This window comes from Lactuca sativa, chromosome 1 (genome assembly GCF_002870075.4).
Source record: "Lactuca sativa cultivar Salinas chromosome 1, Lsat_Salinas_v11, whole genome shotgun sequence".
Lineage (NCBI taxonomy): Eukaryota > Viridiplantae > Streptophyta > Magnoliopsida > Asterales > Asteraceae > Lactuca > Lactuca sativa.
In genome coordinates, this window is record NC_056623.2 from 160606897 (window position 1) to 160628037 (window position 21141).

At 41.0% G+C, this 21141-nt stretch overlaps 1 protein-coding gene across 1 annotated transcript; it reads right to left on the minus strand.

The window, feature by feature from the left end:
* Window positions 1–11465: 11465 nt before the first annotated feature.
* Window positions 11466–19425, minus strand: LOC111885268 (uncharacterized). The gene is made up of 3 exons (XM_052766928.1): window positions 18984–19425; window positions 18765–18916; window positions 11466–11528 (listed from the first exon to the last, which is right to left on the minus strand). The coding sequence occupies exons 1-3, from the start codon at window positions 19423–19425 to the stop codon at window positions 11466–11468; spliced, it is 657 nt and encodes a 218-aa protein (XP_052622888.1).
* Window positions 19426–21141: the final 1716 nt, after the last annotated feature.

Here is a 21141-nt window from a genome sequence, read left to right on the forward strand (position 1 = left end):
GTGATGAAGCTAAAGCAGAATTTATGAAGTATCACTTTTCGAAGTCAGTGGAAGATGATTTGGAAGTTTTCCCAAATGTTGCTAGGATTCCAGATGGTATGCTTAAGAAGATTGATCCACCAAACTCTGTCTTGGTGGCTTATTTGAAGAATGTAAATCCTTCAATTGAAACTGGTGTATTGTTACAAAGCAGTAATGAAGGATCATCAAAGAAGCCTAAGAAGTCCAAGAAGGCTACTAATAAAGTTATTGTTCAAGAAAGTACAAAGAAAGTTAAGTCTAAGTCTCCTAAGAAGGTCATTGTTGAACAGGAGAAAGTTTCGAAGAAAATTAAGAAGCCTAAGGAGAAGGTGATTACTGAGTCTTCGAAGGAGTTAATCCCTTCGAAATCAGGAGTTTTTAAGCGTTTAAGGAAGATGTCTCACAAATCACGAAACTCTTCTGATGATCAATCACCAACTGTTCAAAAGACACAGATAAACAACAGATGGGTAATTGTTCGTGATATACCAGCTTCGGTATCACCATCCTCAAAGAAAAGAAGAGCTGAGGGTGTGGCAAAGCATATTGCCGAAAAGAGAAAGAAAAGGAAGTTGGTTGTTCGTGAAGAATCCTCTGATAGTGAAATTGTCCCAGACGCACCACTGGGATCGAATTCTCCAAACCTATCATTACCATAAACCACTACCGTAATTCCACCACCACCAACAACAAGTCCACTCGAAATTGTTCTTATCAAATCAATTATTGAGGAGGTTCCAATTTCTAACATTGTTGCAAACGTATCAGATACGGGTGCAATTGTTAATATGAGTGTTGAAGAATCACAATCACTGATTACTCAAGGTATTCCCAATCCATCTCTTTTTGAACCCATTTCAACTGTAGATGTTTCACTTCCACCTTTTGTTACTCAAGCTCAAACAATCACCACCTCACATACATTCGATCAGATTCTACAACAACCAATTACCACTCTTTTTCGATCTCAATCCACCAAAACCCAATTCCGATGATGAAACAGATGGAGGAGGTTTCGGAGGAACGTTTCATGATTTACCATTTGATTCAGAAGAAGAGGATATACCAGATCACATGTTGATGTCTGGTAAGCAATTTATAATTCTGAACAGAAAACTTAACTCTATTCTACAATCACAAGCTGATTCCGGAGCAAAGAACTCAGTTTCAGGAATAGAAGTTGATGTTATGGTGAAGGTAGTGGAGCTTAGAATGCAAAGACAATTGGACATTGTTCATAAAAATAACGAGTTGAGGGTCAAGGCTCAGGCTGATTTGTTTAACTCTGAAATCAAAGATCTTCGTATGGTAGCAAAAGAACGTCATGTTCTTTTTGTTAAAGATGTCAAGACCGTACGAGAAGATGTCAATCGAAAACTTGAAGAGATGAAGGTTGAAGTCTCAAAAGGGATAAATGATTTGAACTCAAACTGTTCGATAATTAAGTCGAATGTTGACACCATAGCGGCTGCAGTCACAAAGGTTGTCGAATGGTATCAATCCTTAACTCCTAAGTTTGAAGCGAAGGCTAATGAAGATGTTCAAAATTTCAACAAGATGGGAGCTTTACTTGGTGAACTGAAAGAATTAGTGTCCAAACCTGCTCCAACTTCATTCTTAACTCCTGAGTTTTTAACTCAGAAGTTACATGTTATGGATCAAGCTATTCAGAAGGCTGTTGCTCCGATTTCAAAGTTTGCTAATATGTTACCTATTAGTGCCCCACCTGCTGTCACAGGGGTGCAAGGGGGAGAAAAAGTGAAGAAAGTTCAAGTGGGTAAAACTTCGAAAGTTTCTAAAGGAGGAGAAGATAAGCCTAAAATTGTCAAAAAGGTGATGCCTACTCAAGTTTTAACAAAGGTAGTGTCTACTCAAATTTCAACTCCAATAGTTTCGAAAGTCAATACAACAAAAGCCATCAAAACAACAACAAGACCTATAGTAAAAGGAATTGTGACTGGTTTAACAACTGAAGGAGGGAGTTCAAGTTCTTCAAAGCCAAAGACTTCAGACGCTGAAAAAGATAAAGGGAAACAAATTTTGGTTGAAAAATCAAAGGAAGAGAAAAAGGCTGAGATAGATGTTGAAATGGAGAAACATAGGCAAATCCAAAGCATACTGAGGCTTTGTGAGAATGATCCACCACACATGGAGAAGGGAGATCCTAAGAAGTTGCACAGCTACGAAAACATCAAAGCCATAGTGTCATACAATAATATGTATGCATACAAGAAGAAACCACGAAAGAGTTATTCTATCCAAAATTCCGATATGAATCAACTTGATTTTCCAGTTAACAAAATGTTCATAAAAACTCAGTATAAGGTGATAGAGAAGTTCAATAATGAAGATGACTTTCTTCATATGAAAACTTAGGTTTCATGCTATTGTTGGAAAGGAACAAGATGAAGTTTGGTCACTCATCAAGATCACAAGGGTGTTACGTATTACAAAAGATGTGATGTTTGAGAGCATGATACAGAACTTTCGTTATCATGTTGTTAGAGCAAACAACGTTTCTTGTGATTTCTCAGTTGCTGATTCCCTCTTATGAACTTGAATGGTCTTATTCAAGTTGCCCTAATTTTGAAAGACATGGATGCTTTGCAACTTCAAGGAACTGATAAAGAAGTTTTGAGACTAGGTCTTGGTCACATCAAAATCTTCATAGACAATTACTATGATTTTCTAGCTTTGAATGATGTCGAATTATCAGCTGCACTTGGGAAGGAAGTGAAAGTGGCTATGGAAGTGACGAAGACTCAAGCTGAACTGAAGAAATATTCTGATGGGGATATATGATTAAAGCCATTGGGATTGGTATTTTCGGGAAAAGATAAAAATGGGAAAGCTAAGAGATTTTTGTTTCAAGCAAATGAAGGGAGAGGTATACTACAACTCAATATACGAACTTCATGGTTCGTATGAATAACTGCAAAAAGAATAATGATGGTGATAAAGCAGAGTTAAAGAAGGTTATGAGCTGGTATATGGAGATTCGTAGAATGATGCATTTTGTTGCACAAATTCTCTCTAATTGAGAAGTTTGACATTATTACAAAGGGGGAGATTTTAAGGTCGAAAATGTATTGTAATATGTCGAAGTCTGTGTAATGCTTGTTTCGTTAGTTTTGTTATATATTTACTAAGCAAGTAGGTATATTTTATAACTTGTGGTTATACCTTAAAAATATATCATTATCCAGAGCACTTAAGCGGCGTTACTTCGTCCGTTTGACCTCTCGGTCCATGGTCACTACGGTTCTTCCACGAAGGTGAGGCTCTTGGGGAACTCGATTTCTTCGAGTGGGATTACAAGAGTCTCGACGGATAGATACTTCTGTAAGTTCGAGACGTGGAGGGTAGAATGTACTTTACTAAGCTCGCAGGGTAGATTGAGTTTGTGAGTTACAAGGTCGATTCCGGCAAGAATCTCGGAGGTCCTAACTATCTTGGGTTTTTGCTTTCCACGCTTTCCGAAGCGTATTAAGCCTTCCCAGAGTGAGACTTCCAAAAGAAATTGGTCTCTCACCTGGAATTCTAAGGGTTTCTCCCTTTTTCTTCTCTTCCCAGTCAAGGGTTGCTCCCTTCAGGGTCAAATTCGTAAGGGGTTCCGTAATTTGCGAGGATTTCTAAATGAACTACGACACTAGGTTAGCGAGACCTAGAATTTGGCGAATTCCCATCGGTGTCTTCGGTGCTGAAAAATTCTCAAAGGTTTTGATTAATTGAAAGGGTCCTCAAGAATTCCCATATCCCTACTAGCGTGTCTTAGGAATTTAACTCTTCAATTCTAAAACTCGTATCTAGAGAACTTCGGGTAAGGCTTCTTTGATTGTATTGTTTCCATGGTTTGTTGCAGCTGCTCTTTATGGTTTCCTTCTTACTACGAGGGTAGATAAGTAAGTCATTTACAAGGACAATGATGAACTGATCCAAGGAGTTTACGGCCGTAAACTCATGTTTCTTTGACCAATTTGTGTTTTGAAGTCCTACAAGTCATTCTAAGCATTCCTACTTCATGTCTAAGCCATAGGAAGTGTTTTGTGGCATCATTACACTCCTAAATGGAGTTTACGGCCCATGGACCACTTCTCCATGTGTTTACGGCCCATGGACCACTTCTCCATGTGTTTACGGCCGTAAACCCATATGGATTATGGTCTTTTGATGTTTTCAAGTCCTAGACACATCAAGGTAAGGATCTAATCTAGTTTACAAGGCTTGGTAGGGACTAAGGCACACATTGACACCATTTTTAGGGTTTACGGTCCAAGAACATCTTGGACCGTAAACACCTTTGATCTTGGCTTTATTGGGTATTTTCTTGATGTTTAGAAGTGTAACAAGGCTTATAATACTCTAGGATAGAAATACTTACTAGGTAGAAGCTTGAAAAGGTGCTAAAAGTCCAAGAACACTAGTGTGTGTTCTTGGTGTTCTTGGTGAAACTTGAAGATCTACACTTTTGGAATGATTTCACAGATGAAATCATGTTAGATGACTAGATTAGGGTAGATATCAACTTATTAAGGCTAGAAAAACTTACAAGTTGAAGATCTGGAAGAATTTTTGGATGATATTTGAGAGAGAATTGAGTTTGGATCTTGAATTTGTGAAAAAGTGATAAAATAACTAAGTCTCACTTATATAGTCATTAGGTTTTACGGTCTAAATACCATTTGGGCCATAAACTCCAAACTCTTCGAGTTCTTGGAACTTTATTGATGCACAATAAACTCTAGGGCATCCTCTCTCCTATTAACTTCTGAAGCACTAACTTTAAAACATTCAAACTTATTCCAAAAAGCTTGAAAGTTAGCAGAAACTATTATGACTTCTATTGAAGTGAGTGGTTGTACAGAATAGAAATTTCGGGTTGTCACATCATCCCCCCGTTAGAAGGAATTTCGTCCTGAAATTAGCTTTCTTAGCATTACTACTAGGGTTGCTCTCTTCTGATTGATAGAATACTCACTCGTAGACTTGGCAACTTTGCCCTTCCGTTCATGATAGGATTCATACTTGGTCCATCTATCATTACCTCGTGTATAAAAGTCGTATATAGTTAGGGTTAGTAAGACGGTCGGATGTGCGACTCTGCCCTAGGTCCACAACCCAACGAGGAACAGGAGAAAGGGCGGCAACACACATACTAAGTCTGCGTAATCATAACCATATACCACCCTCGCGTATACACCAAATAGTAATAGGTGGGCGGTATTCGTCCTTAGCCTCTGCGCTCGAACTTGGTCTGCTGGACGAGTGGTATTTCATGACGGTCTGCGGACATTTAACGGTAAGGCTTCGGAGGACAAAGTACTCTTAGCATGAGTACTTCGGGGGTATAGAATACGAAAGATAAAGTTTAGGTTTAGGTCGGGCCTTCGATACGAATGACGAAAGTTTCGAGAACATGCCGATCGAGGTGATAGAAACATATGAACTCAGTATGGTGAGGACCACGCCAACTCATGACGAATGAAAGCAACAGACTCTTTACCGAACTGAGTTTTTGTCAAATGAAAGAAATGTCTGATAAACGACGATGTATCCTTGGTATGCTCGGTCCTGTACTCCTAGTATGTTCGACAATGCACTCTTTGTAACTGTTCCCGTGTTTCCTGTTTTCTCTTTGAAGTTAACACTCCCACATATTGTACTGCTATACGCGGATACATACAAACAAAAGTGTTCTACTAACTGGTGGGGATACTTTATATCATAATCCTCTTTAGTACCACTACCATCGCCTGCCATAAACAAGTTATAAATATTTAAGATGTACCAGGAAGTCGACCGAGTAACTCTGCCTCAAATCCTCAACCAATTAAGGGATGGGGACCTAAGCGGAGTCACTCACTCTAAGTCTGCAACATATTAGTTGTGCACAACCCTGATGTATATGGTGAGCCATAATAGCTTCTCTAAGGGACCTTTTAGTTCTCTTGAATACTATGATCTATTTCAACATGTGAGTTGTTATAGTTACTTTTAAGTGCTATCCCCAAATTTTAATCTTATATGAATATAAATTAATTTTAAAAGTAATTACTATTTTGAAAACGTATCACTACTCGTCGACAACTCCGGGGTAGATTCTCCTTCGGTGATCATCAGAATGCGTCCATCCGCTCCTGAGTTCCTTATTATTGGGCAGTCCCTTGGACGGTGTCCAGTCTCACCACAACCATAGTAGGCTTGGTTTTCTTCAGCTCCGAGAACTTGGGAGATCGGTTGAGCCGGTGCCCTGCAGAAACGGACTGTGTGTCCCTTTCTGTGGCAGTTCAAACATTGCATTTCCCGGCATACTCCGGTGTGGTGAAAGTTGCACTTTCCACACTTCAGAAGGTTTCCAGCATATCGACTGGCAGGTGCTGAAGCAATAGGCGTCGTAGCGACGTACATAGTACTCGCTCGTTGTTCTTGCGGGGTGTCCTGTGTTGTTCGCTTCTTCTTTCTCTTGTTCCCCCACTCCTGATTATAGTCCTTTTCCCTCAATGGCTCGGGAATAAGGACTTTTACACCATGGTGGACTCCATGGTCGATGAGTCGCTGTGCCAGGAGTTTAGCACTATCGAACGTGGCTGGGTTAGAAGACAACACATTTCCTTGGGTCGGAGCAGTCAGACCCCAAATGTATCTTTCTATCTTCTTGCTCTCCGAGGTAATCATATCGGGGCATAGAGCTGCTAGTTCGCTGAACCGGTCAGTGTAGGTCACTATGTCTGAGCCGACCATAGTGAGATCCCACAACTCTTGTTCCAGTTTTTGAATCTCGCCTAACGGACAATATTCCTCCCGCATTAACTCTTTTAGGTTTTCCCAACCTATTGAGTTAGCCACTGATAGGGTCAGTGACTTAACATGGCTGTTCCACCATGTTAGGGCCTTGCCAGAAAAGGTGCAGGCAGCTAACTTCACTTTACTTCCTTCTGGGCATAAACAGATTTCAAAGATCGATTCTGTTTTCTCGAACCATTGCATGAGGGCAATGACTCCTGCAGTCCCTTTAAAGGACAATGGCTGGAAATTGGTGAAGTCCTTATAGGAGAACTCTCTCGAGCTCACGAGGACCTCACCTCGAGTAGAATTAGTAAGTGTTCCACCTCTGCTGGTACTGATGGAGTGATATTGAGCCATGGCTGTTGCTACAGCTGCAGCTGCAACGTCTATAGCTGCCATATCTATTTGTGAAGGAGGCGGCGTTGGAGTTATCAGAGTAGTGCGTCTGTTAGATCTGCGAGGAGGTATCTTTGCTAAAAGAATACAAAGATGAGACGGAATAAGTCTAAAGCAATGGACACAAGCCAAAAGCTGAAAATACAAGGTTATCCTAGTTCTGGATGTATCGGGTCTAGACTTCCACAGGATTCTAGAAACCATTCATAAACGAGTCTATACCTAATAAACTCTATGAATTTGAAATAACTATCCTCGAATGAATATCTATTTCCTGAATAACTGTTACCAGCTACATGTAAGAAAATAATCCTAACATATAACGTGAGCAGTGTTTCCACTCGCTCACTAAATTAACAGGATTATTATTTATTAGTGTGATGTGTAAGATGTTTTGGTTACTTCGGCTGATCTCTGTTTGCGAACTTCTCATGAACTGGTTCTTGTTCCTTCTGGACTCTTCTGTTGTCTACTATGAGGAAGTGGTTACATCTATCTGGGCTTGTCGTGCGAGAATGAAAGTGACAAAAGAATCTATTAGCTTTAAGGTAACTTTATGGGGGTGATCCTTACGGTGTCCTCCTATAATTGTACAATGTATACAAGTTAGTATATAGTTGAAGATTAAACAGACCTTCGAATAAGCGGTCCTACTCCTAAACTACATCCTTAAGAGGAATGGATAGAGAAGCGTAGGCCACAGATTCTATGTCTATAAGATCCTGGTTATATATATATACTTTAGGAATATGCCTTGCAAGATTATAGACCTATCCGCAAGAGTCCTTTAAGTTCTCACATAAGTTATTTATGTGGACTAAAATACTCCTATAGTATTTTAATTTAATGTACTTGGTATGTTCTAAACTTGTTATCACGTTATAGTATCATAGAATACTCCTATAGTATTCTAACTCTCAATGTACTTGTTCTGGAGTTCTCTTGACTGGTGTTCTGGTAAGTTTTAACACTGTTGCAACACCACATCAATCCCAAACACATGTCGGTCATATCTCGAATGAATATAGTTGATCAGGCTATATTGATCCTAGCTATGATTACATAACTGTTCAGGTTGACGACAGTGCTCAACCTTTAAATACTTTAGTTCTGTTCTCCTCGTGACACTAGTTCTATTGTGTACATGTATAAGCAAGTAGGTATATTTTATAACTTGTGGTTATACCTTAAAAATATAACTTGTGGAGATTCGTAGAATGATGCATTTTGCTACACAGATTCTCTCTAATTGAGAAGTTCGACATTATTACAAAGGGGGAGATTTTAAGGTCGAAAATGTATTGTAATATGTCGAAGTCTGTGTAATGCTTGTTTCATTAGTTTTGTTATATATTTACTAAGGCATCTTACTAATACTCGTCCTTTTGAAACGTACAATCTCTTGCATGTTGCAAATTACTAATTTCCCTAGAAAATGCAATGCTAGTTGTTTTATTACGACATTATATGCTATGCATTGTGTAAAAGTTCAAGTTGGATGACCTTTTGCTTTGCATTAACCTTGGTTTCTTATCAAATTATGCAATACAATGTGTCATCCAATGGTGTGATAAACCCTATCGATTCCCAAATCTTCTTCACTGATCGTCGATTCCCACATCCAAATCATCTTCTTATTCACTATCGTCATGATTCTACCTAGGCTTTATACCTATCGAGATCAAGTTATACCAACGATTATCAATTACATAATGTAACGTGTTGTTCAATTCAAGGTAATAAAGAGGCTTCATTAGAATGAATACGTAATTGACTAGAACTCAAATCGGATACATATGGTGTATTAAATTGAATTTAAACCAGGAGTGTAATCGAGCTGAACCGTGAGTGTAATCGAGCTGAACTGTGTCAAGTACTGTCAAGCTCGAAACCCGACTCGACTAAAAAACTAGGATTTGAAACTCGACTCGAGCCCCGATTTCAAACTTGGGCTCGAGCTTGATAAAGTAATCGACACTTTCAAGCTCGACACGACTTGATTGATTATTAAAAGATAAAATTAAATTAAATTGAAATAAAAATACGACTAAGCTTGTGAGGTCGACTCGACTCAGCTCGAGTATGTAAAATATGAATAAAATAAAGGGTAAAATTATAAATATAACTAAGCTCGATTAAACTCACGAGCTTCATGACCAGGGTATTTCAATACTCAAGCTCGACTCGATAATATACTCAAGTAGCTTGAGCTCGAGTTCAATTTGATTTGAACAGGATCCATTTCAAGTATTTTTCGAGACGGTCTCGAGTATCTTATAAGTTGGTTCGACCCACTTACATCCCTAATTTAAATAATGTATTAGATTGAATTTAAACGCTTGTAAGGCGATAAGGGATGACAATGGGTTTTGGGTAAAGGGGACTCCAATAAAGTGGTCTTTGCAGTTTTTTAGAAAAATTATGAATTATAAAAATAATTATTTCAAAATAGTTTTCAAAAAAACTAAAATGTTTTCGTAACCACTATCCTCACGTATAAAACTCTATTTCATGAGATATATATCTGAAATAAAATATTTTCTCAACTAGGAAAAATATCGTATGTTTTAAAACCCAAAACAAAATACTTATATTTTCTGGAACAAAATAAAAAAAAAGTAAGAAATATCTGAAAAACAAAATGCAAAACACAACTGCTAAATGGTTAAACCAAAATTAATAGTTTAAAAAATAGATATAATTTCCAACATTTTTTTAAATAAAAATCATACATAAACAAATAGACAAATACTGTTAAACGGTTTTATATTTTATGCGGATTTGTGAAAGCGACCTCCGTATATATCGTGGAGACTATTTGAGTTTAGTTAGGTGATTGTGTGATAAAAGGAAAGTTGCCTTCTCTAGAGAAAATCTTTACATTCAAACACCACCACCAGCACAATATATATACCCCCTCCCTCGCACTTCTTCTTCCACAAGCTTAACCATCGTCTCCACTACGATAAACCTTCGCAACGATCTGATCTTTCATGGCCAAATTGATGGACAGTAACTTCAACGACGGTGATGCCGGAGTGATCAAAGCCAAAACCAGAAGGTGTTCTATGCAAGAAGGCCTTCGAATGCCACACGAATACTGTCGCTCAACACACGGCGGGATGGCTTCCGCCGGCCAAATCTTGTTACCACACCAACTCTGTAAATCAACCGGCATCAGCAGGTTTTCCGAAGGTGGCCATGCAATCAACCGCTCAGTTAGTCAAAAGAAAGACAAAAACCTCATGTTGCCTCATGAATTTTTTTGGCGGGAATGGGAGTCGTATTGCACGAGAAGAAATCCTGTTGCCTCATCAACCGTGTGAATCAGTCGGCAGCAGCTGGTTTTCCGATAGTGAAATCAAGCGTAAAGTTAGTCCAAAGATAGACGACACCGTCGTTTTGCCTCATGAAGTCGTTGGCCGCCATAGGAGTGGTATTGCCCGTGAAGAAATCATGTTGCCGCATCAACTGTGTGAATCAAGAGGCGGCATCAGGTTTTCCGGTGGTTCAACTAAACACGATAATAGTCCAAAGAAAGTCCAACCCATCACAGAAGAATTCGATGAAAGTTGTCAATCAAGATGCGGTGAGAAGAACTTGTTAACCCATGAAGTACTCGGCAAGAAAACAGATGTTTCAGATTCTGCAATCAAACTCTCCATCAGTAACAAGAATGATCAGAATCTCCTCTTGCCATGTACTCTTTCGATAGAGATGAAGGTCCCAGATGGAAACTTTTCTAAGGATATGTTCATGCTTTCCGTGAATCATGCAGGAACTGCCTTCGAGTTTTCTTTGAGCAGATAGGATAGGTTTAGGTACAACATGCATGGTTGCCTGTAATTCATTTGGAATTTTGCGTTATCAAGGATATTTAATTTCTCAACATATCAAAACGTTTCAATAATCATGGGATATACAAGAAAATATTAACTAATATAATACTATATGGTTCAATTAATAGATACTTCTTAAGATATATAGTAGTTTAATAATAAAATATATTTAATTTTATTTATGGAATAATTAGATCTAGTTAAGACGTTACAAAGTAGAAATATGTTTAAAATGTTTAACTTAATTTACCAAATATTTGAATGTATAAATGTGTTTTTTTTAATATATAGTATATTTATTCAATAATAAATTAATATGATATAATGATCCAATTTTTTTTGTGAGTAGAAAATTTGTACCAACTTCTAAGGGTCATAAATCGGTCCACACTCGAGCGTTTTGACCGATTCTTGAGCAAAAAATTAACGCAATGAGTTAGTATTCCAGCCCAAAAAGTTTCCTAATTTTTCAGTAAGATTTGAACCCTAAAAATAATTTACAAGTTAATATGTCAACAGTGATTTTTTCCGGCTGAATTATTGGCCTGTCTTCTCAAGGTCATTAAGGGGGTGTTTGGATAGGAAAAAAGAGGTGATTATTGCTTATTCCTATAATAAGCTAATTTGAGTGTTTGGATAAAATCCAGCTTATTAAGCTAAATAAGCTAATTTTAATAAGCATCTCTCCCTATGTTTATTGCTTATTGCTTATTCCCACCACAAATAAGCTATAAACAATAAGCTAAAAAGCTAATTCAAACACCCATAACTGATTTGGTTGAGGATTCAATAGTCAATCAAGCTAAAACTTTTTCGCTGTGTATTGAAAACAAGTTTTGTGACCTACGGTTCATTGATTTTTTTAATGCACTAGTACAAAAATCATTAATTGATGCGGTTAAAATGATTAGTTGATAGGGTTATTAAACCGCACCAAAAAATACTGCATCAAAAAACGCCCCTATTTAATAATGCGGTTATATAACCTCCGAAAAAAATGACGAAAGCCGCCTAAAAACACCCACATTTAATGATGAAAACCACCCCAAAAGATTATAACCACATCGGTTAATAAACACACGAATTGATCATGAAGTCACAATTCCAGTAATTTAGTATATTAGGGTATGGCCTTACTATTAGTTTATGATTGTAATCGGTTTTATATTTAAATATTATCTGTCCTAACCTATCTACTATCCTATTGATCCTTAAAACACAACCTCCTCTTTTTTATATTTCTTTTTGGTTCGATGGTGGTGTAAGTATCATGTGGTGATGGTTGTCAAAAGTGGCACCTGGGGTGTAGTTTGTTTGAAGTCGGAATAAGTAAGAGGGTGGAGGTTCCGAGGTTAGAGGTTGTTTATGGTGGTGGGTTTGAGTTTAGAAGGTGTGATGCTGAAACAAATGGTGCGTGAGGCTGTGATGGGTGGCTTGAAGGTTAACCGGTTCAGCAGGTTTTGAGGCGGAGGTTGGTGGTTCGTAGAGGGTGTGATGGATGCTATCAATGGTTGGATATCTCCGGATGTAACAGGTAGCAATGGAGGCTGATAGCAGGTGGTTTGTGGTGGTGAAGGTCTCTCGTTCTGCCGGTAATATTGGTTGAAAGCGGTCTTAGTGGTGCAATGGTTGACTAGTGGTTTGAGATGAAGATGATGTAGGGAAGGTTTACAAAAAGAAATCCTATGTACTACTCTATTGAAAAAAAATGTGAAGGAGTTATGGTTTCCATGGATGTGTGCTTAGATTTATATTAAAACAGAGGGAAGATTTGGGAGGGATATCTATAAATTTGAAGGATCCAACGTGAAATGAAAATTTTGAATGGAAGGAAAATTTTGAACGGATTTTTCATAAGGAAGTTCAAATGAGGCGGTTCCACATGATTAAATGAGGCGGTTTCTATTGATTTAATGGTGCAGTTTTGAAAACCTCCCCAATAAATACATTTTAATGCGTTTTAGTGAAACCGCACGAACAAATGCCTTAAATGATGCAGTTCACTGATTTATTGATGCAAAACTGTTGTAATGATGTGGTTTTAGGCTACCACCACTCCAAAAATAAAAAATCAATCGCATCAAAAAATAGGTTCTGTACTAATGACGATTTTTGTACGTACCGGAAAATATAGATAAAAATATATTTGCAAACCTTAGGTTTTTTGGTTAAGTTAATAAAATCCTTAAACATGACTTGAAATCTGACCAAAAACTCAGGATTTCAAATTTACCAAACATTTAAGCTCTTAAACTTGTTTGGCAATAATGGACATATAAATTATGCATAAACTACATAATCACTTTTGTTGGGTGACTAAATGCTTTAAGCTTGATAGTTAATTCGGCCTTGAGCTTGTACTTATAAAATTAATCACCAACATGTCTGTGTTTGACATTTTCTATTTTTCAAAACCAAATAAAATTTTTCTTCATGCTTTAAAAACCATTTATTTATATTTGTGGAAAATCCCAGTAAACAAGATCATTTTGATTACAAATATTTGTTTCCAAAATGTTAAAATCCTAAGGATGTCCTAATCAATACATATACATAAGTTACAGCGTAAAGACCTGATGATCCTGAATACTATTGCAGACTGTCTCTTAATCATTCAACATCCTAAACAAGTTCCAGTGGCCTAAGTCTTGATACATGTGATACATATGAATTGAGTGGGCAAGGTTGGAGAAACCTGGTGAGATATTGAAACATTCCAAAAATACAAGCCAAAAATTTCGTTTTTGAAATCATTTAACAAACATAATATTATCATTATAAAATCAAATCATCAAACGTGTATCTGAAAATCTCATAAAATCTGTCAACATATAATTGTTTCATAATAAATATCAGACTAAGCTCTCAGGCTAATAGAAACTGTGGTGTGTGTCATGTCATCAACTTGAGTCCTTCCCTTTGCTAGCTGAAGTACCAGAAACCAAAATCGAAACTGTAAGCACGAAGCTTAGTGAGCTCCCCCAAACTACCACATATCATACACATATATCATGCAACTAGGAGATACATGCCCCGCCCCCACTCATGGAGATACGGGCCCTGCCCACACTCCACTAACTAGGAGATATGGGCCCCGCATACACTCCGATAACTCTGAGATACGGGCCCCACCCACACTCAACTACTAGGCAGACATACAAGTATCACAAAGACAACAAGTATAACTAGATCTATCGTTTAGACTTATATCATAATTAAGCTCCACTACAGGGAAATACGGGCCCTGCTCACACTCAGCTAATTGGGAGATACGGGCCCCGCCCACACTTAACTACTAATCATAACACGCTACGGGCCGACCTTGATGCCTTAGACCCGTTCCTACTGAATGGAAACTCACCTCGTGTGTCTGTCTGCTGAAACTCTGGGTAAGAAATCTCTGTCTGCTGCTCCGGCGACTCCCTGACTATAATTTCCATAGAGAAACTTAGTCATAAACTAATAACTAATCCTAGGGTAAAATGACCATTTACCCCCCGGCCAGAGTTAGTCATCCTGGTCAAAGTCAACATCCAGTTGACTCGACTCGTCGAGTCCCTATACTTTCCCCTGCCCCAACCCGACTCTACTCGTTGAGTCTAGCAAGAACTCAGCGAGTTCTCTTTCAACTGATATCGGGACAATCTTCAACTGACTCGCCGAGCTCAGCCTTGAACTCGTGGAGTTCATCTTCATCATAAGTGCTACTAGTCTGTGACTCGCCGAGTTGTATGAACAACTCGTTGAATCCGTCTTAATGGATTGGGAGATTGCCTTGGACTCGCCGAGTACGTTCATGCATTCACCGAGTCCCATGGTTTCCAGGTCCATAACCATGTCCATTTCTCTGAGTCCTTCCTCTGGACTCATCTAAATCCCTTCTAAACTAAATTGGATTCCCTCAAATCATAGAAGGTTGGGAGCCTAAACCACCGACTTGCCGAGTCGACTAATGTCCATGACCAAAACTCGGTTTCTGATGTACAACTCTCATCCAACGGGTAGATCTGGGCTCCTTAAGTCGATATAACACATAAAGTCATGAACTTTACGTACGTGCATGGGACTTTTTTGCTCAAAGGACCAAAAATGGGGTTTATATCATACACGGGGCTCTCATGGCCATAAAGATGGCACCTTTATGCCATGAGGACCCTCCAATGTTCCAGATCTGAAGGTATATTAACTTGGGACGTCTAAGTCCCAAGGATCAAGCTTCTTGGACCCAAAAATCCATAAAAATGGCCATAAGGAGATCTAAGAAACTACAAGTCAAGTATGAAGCTTGATTACCAGAAAGTGAGGAGAAAATACTGTTGATCCTGGATCTATTCCTTCTCCCTTGGGTCTTCTACCTACCACTTGTTGCTCTAACTTCAAAACACAACAAGAAACACTCAAAACAACCAAGAAAGATCAAGCTCACTTATGGAGGACTAGGGTTTCGGGTGTAATGCTCTATAGGTGATGGAGGCTGGGGGGGGGGGGGGAGCCTTAGAAGATGTTTAAATAGGGTGAAAACCCCCCAATTTAGGGTTTCACCTAGATAGCTCCTACTCGCCGAGTCTGTCTTACGACTCGTCGAGTAGGTCACTTAATCCCTGACTCGGAGTCGATCCTACTCGACGAGTTGAGCCCCCAACTCGTAGAGTCCAATAGTAAGGTATGATATTTGACTTGAAATAAAATGCGTACCTGAGACCGGGTGTTACAACTCTCCCCCACTTGTCTTAGACTTCGTCCTTGAAGTCTGCTGTCTTGGGAAACAACTATGGGTATTGTTCCCTCATTTACTCAGGCTCCTACGTCCACTCTGAACCCTTGCAGTGCTACCACTGCACCTTCACCAACTTTACCCTCTTCTTCCTCAGTTCCTTCGTGTTGTGATCTAGAATGGCTACGTGTCTCTCGATGTAGTTCAGGCTATCGTTAACCTGAATGTCCTCAAGGCGTATCACTGCTGAATCATCCACTAAGCACTTATGTAACTGAGAAACATGGAACGTGCTGTAAATATGGTTGAGTTCTGCTGGAAGGTCTAACCGCTACGCAACTCGACCCACCCTGGCCAAAACCCTAAATGGACCAATGAACCTGGGGCCCAGCTTGCCCCTCTTCTGAAACCTGATGACACCCTTCCAAGGTGACACTTTCAGGAGGACCATATCGCCCACCTGAAACTCCAAGTCCGAATGTCGCTTATTGACGTAACTCTTTTGACAACTAAGAGCAGTCTGAAGCCTACTCCAGACCTGCTAAATCCGCTCTGTGGTCTTGAGTAATACTTCCGTACTCCCCATGACCCTCTGACCGACCTCACCCCAACAAATTGGGGTTCTTCACTTCGTCCTGTAGAGCATCTCGAAGGGAGGCTGGTCTATACTGGAGTGATAGTTGTTGTTATACGAAAATTCCACTAACGAAAGATACATATCCCAACTGCCAACGAAATCTAGCACACATGACCGAAGCATGTCCTCGAGAGTCTGGATCGGTATAAAATGGGCGCTCTTGGTCAACCAATCCACGATGACCCATATCGAATCAATCCTACGCGGTCCAGGGATGCTTAGTAATAAAATCCATAGTGATATCCTCTCATTTCCACATGGGAATATCTAACAACTTCATCTTGTCATGGGGCCTCTGGTGCTCTGCCTTGACCTTCCTGCAGGCCAGACATCTCTCCACGTACCAAGCTACGTTCCCAATCATGCAGGGCCACCAGTAATCAGGTCGAAGGTCTCTGCACTTCTTCGTCGCTCCCGGGTGGATGGAGAACCGAGACTTATGGGCATCATCCATCAACACCTGCCGTAATCCGTCCCAGCACGGTACCCAGACCCTCCCATGAAGGGTCAACAATCCTCGACTATCATAATCAAACGATGCTACTCGGCCCACTATCCTTTCTCACTTCTGGCGCTCCTCCTTCAGAACCTCCACCTGTGCCTCCCTAATATGCTCCAGTAGTGGAGTAATCACTGTCATCCTCAGACAGATATCTTGGATTAGAGCCGTTACCACCTTGCGGCTCAGGGCGTCGGCCACTACGTTGGCCTTGCTCGGGTGGTAAAGGATCTCACAGTCGTAATCCTTTACCACATCTAACCACCGACGCTGCCTCATGTTCAGATTCGGATGATCCATGAGGTACCTCAAACTCTTGTGGTCCGTGTAGATAGTACATTGGACCCCGTAGAGGTAATGCCGTCAAATCTTGAGGGCGAACACCACTGCCCCCAGCTCTAAATCATGCGTCGGGTAGTTATCCTCGTGAGGCTTCAACTATCTAGAGGCATAAGTTAGCACATGTCCCCGCTACATTAACACTGCTCCCATACTTGCGACCGAAGCGTCATAGTAGACTACAAATTCATTTACTCCCTCTGGCAGGGTAAGAATCGGTGCCTCACACAGTCACTGCCGGAGTGTCTCAAAGACTGTCTGCTGCTTAGGACCCCAGCAAAACACCACCGACTTCTTGGTCAGTTGGGTGAGCGGAACTGCTATCTTCGAAAAATCCTAGATAAATCTCCTATAATACCTTGCCAAACCTAGGAAGCTCCGAATCGCGGATGGAGACCTCGGGCCTCCCACTACATCACGGCCTCTATCTTCGACGGATCAACCAATATACCCTTCTGCTTGACGAGGTGCCCCAAAAACTACACCTCGCGTAACCAAAACTCACACATGGAGAACTTTGCGAAAAGTCTCTCCCTCCTCAAGGTCTCTAGCATCTCCCTTAGGTGCTCCTTATGCTGCTCCGGAGTCTTGGAATATACCAATGTGTCATCAATGAAAACTAACATAGACCGGTCCAGCATCGGCGTGCACACGCGGTTCATGAGATCCATGAATGTGGCTGGAGCATTGGTGAGCCCAAACGACATCATCACAAACTCATAATGACCATAGCGGGTCCTAAAAGCGACCTTCTGCACATCATCATCTCTGACCCGCACCTGGTGATAACCGGACTGTAGATCAATCTTGGAGAACCAGGATGCTCCCTGAAGCTGATTGAATAAGTCATCTATCCTCGGGAGTGGGTAATTGTTCTTCACCGTTACCTTATTCCATCTCCCGATAATCTATACACATGCCATGCGACTCGTCCTTCTTCTTCACAAACAGGATCATGGCTTCCCATGGCGAACTGCTTGGCCTAATAAAACCCTTGTCTAGCAGCTCCTGCAGCTGCGTAGACAGCTCCTGTAGCTGCGTAGACAGCTCCTGCATCTCTGGATGAGCCAGCCGAGATGGTGCCTTGGCTATCGGAGCCGCACCAGGGACCAAGTCGATCCGGAACTCAACCTGTCTCTCCGGAGGTATCCCAGGAAAATGCTCTGGGAATACATCCGGATACTCTCGTACCACTGGTACATCATCAACTATCGCCTTACCCTTATCCCGGGTATCCATGACATATGCGACGTATCTTGCGCAACCCTGCTGAAAGTAGCGCCTTGCTCTCGCCGCTGAGCAAAGAATCAGTCTACGATGTGGCCTCTCGCCCTGAATCACTAACTCTCCCCCACTGGGAGTGCTAACCCTCACTAGCTAAAGCTCACAATAAATCACTGCCCCATTGGGGCTCAACAAATCCATACCCATTATAACCTTGTTCCCTCGCAGGGGAATCGGAACCAAATCCACTGAGAATAGTTCATCAAATAACCATAGCGTACATCCTCTATGAACCCTCGCGACTCTGACGGTCCTGTCATCCACTATCTCCACATAGAGTGGGCAGTCCAGCTCCCCTGAAGCTCTACTAAATCGCTTTCTAAGCGCAAGCGACACAAATGATCGGGTAGCCCCCGAATCAAACAATACCATAGCTGAAATGTCGTTCACCAAGAATGATCCTATAAACAACACAAAATAATGAGCAATAATCAGAAATAAATATGAGGTAATGGAGAAGGTACATACCCGTAACCACATCAGGAGCTGCACGTGCCTCCTCTGTTGTCAACTGGAAGGTTCTACTCTTTGCCACTAGCGTCTCAGCCCGGCCCTGACGACCGTCTGTAATCCTCAATGTAGCAGGGGCGGGTGCCATCACCTTCCCTGCCGCTGCCAAACTCGGGAACTGGGACCTCTTATGGCCCCTCTGATTGCACTGAAAGCAAATCAGATCAGATAATGCGGTGGTAGTAGTAGTACAAGCTGCAATATAATCTCTGCTCACATATCCTGTTCGGCCGCACTTGAAGCAGCCCGAACTCCCTGCCCTGCACGTCCCCTCGTGTGACCTGCCATACTTTCCGCAGCGGCCTCGGCCCTGCTGGCCCTTCCCTCTGTAATCTGTCTTGGGCTTCTTGCCCAAGCCCTCCGTGCCAGATACCGAATCTGGCTTCCTCTTCCTCTCCATCTCCAAATCAATCTCTCTCCCGAGCCCTCGCTATCATATCCTCCAGTGTCCTGCAGCTGGATCGGCTCACAAACTGGCGGATATCACTACGCAAAATCTCATGATATCGGGCCTTTTTCATCTCTTCGTCCATCGCATACTACAGAACAAGAAGGACCCTCTCCCGAAACTTAACGGTAATCTCTGCCACAGTCTCTGTCATCTGCTGGAGGTCCTGAAACTCTCTAGCAAGCTGTTGTACCTCAATGACGGGTGCAAATTCGGCTCTGAACCTGGTCGTGAAATCGCTCCAGGTCATGGCATCCAGCACAACATCATTACCAATAGCTCTTCCAACCTCTTCCCAGTAATCTCGTTCCCTGTCCTTCAGAAGACATGAAGTCAATCTGACCTTGTCCCCATCAGGACATCTGCTGGTGCGTAACGCGTTGGCTACATCTGCCAACCATCGGGTACTAGCAATGGGGTCTCGAGCCCCATGATAATCAGGAGCTCCATAGGATCTGAACTCCCGAAAGGTGAGCGTACGCGACCCCATCATGGCCGCCACCTCAACACATATCGCGCTCAATCTCTCATCCATAAGCTCCAGAATACCCTCCTTGATCAAACCGAAGGTCACAGGAGTATGCTCAAGTATAGTGCGAGTGATATCTGACGAGAGAAACTCCGTAGTCTACTCATCTAGCTGCTCAGCTCTCGAGCCTAAACCTGATCCCTCACCTGAACTGCCAACTGCTAGTCTAGGGCGTAGAACCACCATTCTGAAAACACATTATGACAAACGCCAGAATACTAATATAACTCAAGGGATCACATATACTACAAGTTCTCTGGTTTTGTCTCATCCTTCCTTGATTCGAGTATGAATCCTCTGCTTTCAGTAGTACGGGCCCATACTACCTTCCACATCTATCTGTACTTTCCTCAAGAACTGCCTTGACTCCACCAAGTCACTTCTGCTACTATTGCTGATCTCACTCTAAACTCTTCCTAGGCTTGCCCTGACCCACTCTCTGCTATTAGCTGCATAAGAAGTCTCTGCTACCTCCCTCTAACTGGCTCGTGAATACTATTACATATCACTAAGACTAGATAATTCTTCGAATGAGAGGTCCTACGCTACAACAGTTGGACTCAAACAAGAGTTGCGCAATAGAGCTAGACCTAACCTTCTGAAATAATCTAATCCTTGCAATATGTAACGTAACATATTCATTTACTAGTTAGTAACAGAAAACTAAGACTCCTTAAAGTGCAAAGCAAACAGCATTCGAGCATCAAGTACACATAATCAAGCATATACTACTATGGCTATCATACTGACAATCTGTACTAGCATGCAATTCTCATAGGCTGAAACACATATATCAGGCACATAAGGTATCCTTCCTAGATCCTTAGTCCTAATCTAGCATGCTGTTCTACTAAATCTGATAATCATACATAAACTTGTATGGGTAATTTGGGAGTACTTACTTGAACTCGGCCGATTGCATGCACCACACCCTTTTCTCTTTTCAAAGTTCTTTTCTTTCTAAAAATTCTTTTCGCTTTTCTAAAACTCTTTTCTTTTGAAAACTTTATACCACTTCCTTAGTTTGAGTTTAGACACGCCCAAAAGTGTGTCTGAATCCCTCAAACCAAGGCTCTGATACCAACTTGAAACATTCCAAAAATACAAGCCAAAAATTTCGTTTTTGAAATCATTTAACA

Coding starts and splice junctions, on each gene's coding strand:
- LOC111885268 (XM_052766928.1), bottom strand. CDS start 19,425: ATGGAGAGGAAGAGGAAGCCAGATTCGGTATCTGGCACGGAGGGCTTG. Junction 18,917..18,983: donor AGCTCCTGATGTGGTTACGG/GTATGTACCTTC, acceptor TGTTGTTTATAG/GATCATTCTTGGTGAACGAC. Junction 11,529..18,764: donor AGATAGTGGATGACAGGACC/GTCAGAGTCGCG, acceptor AATTATTTTTAG/GGTTCAAATCTTACTGAAAA.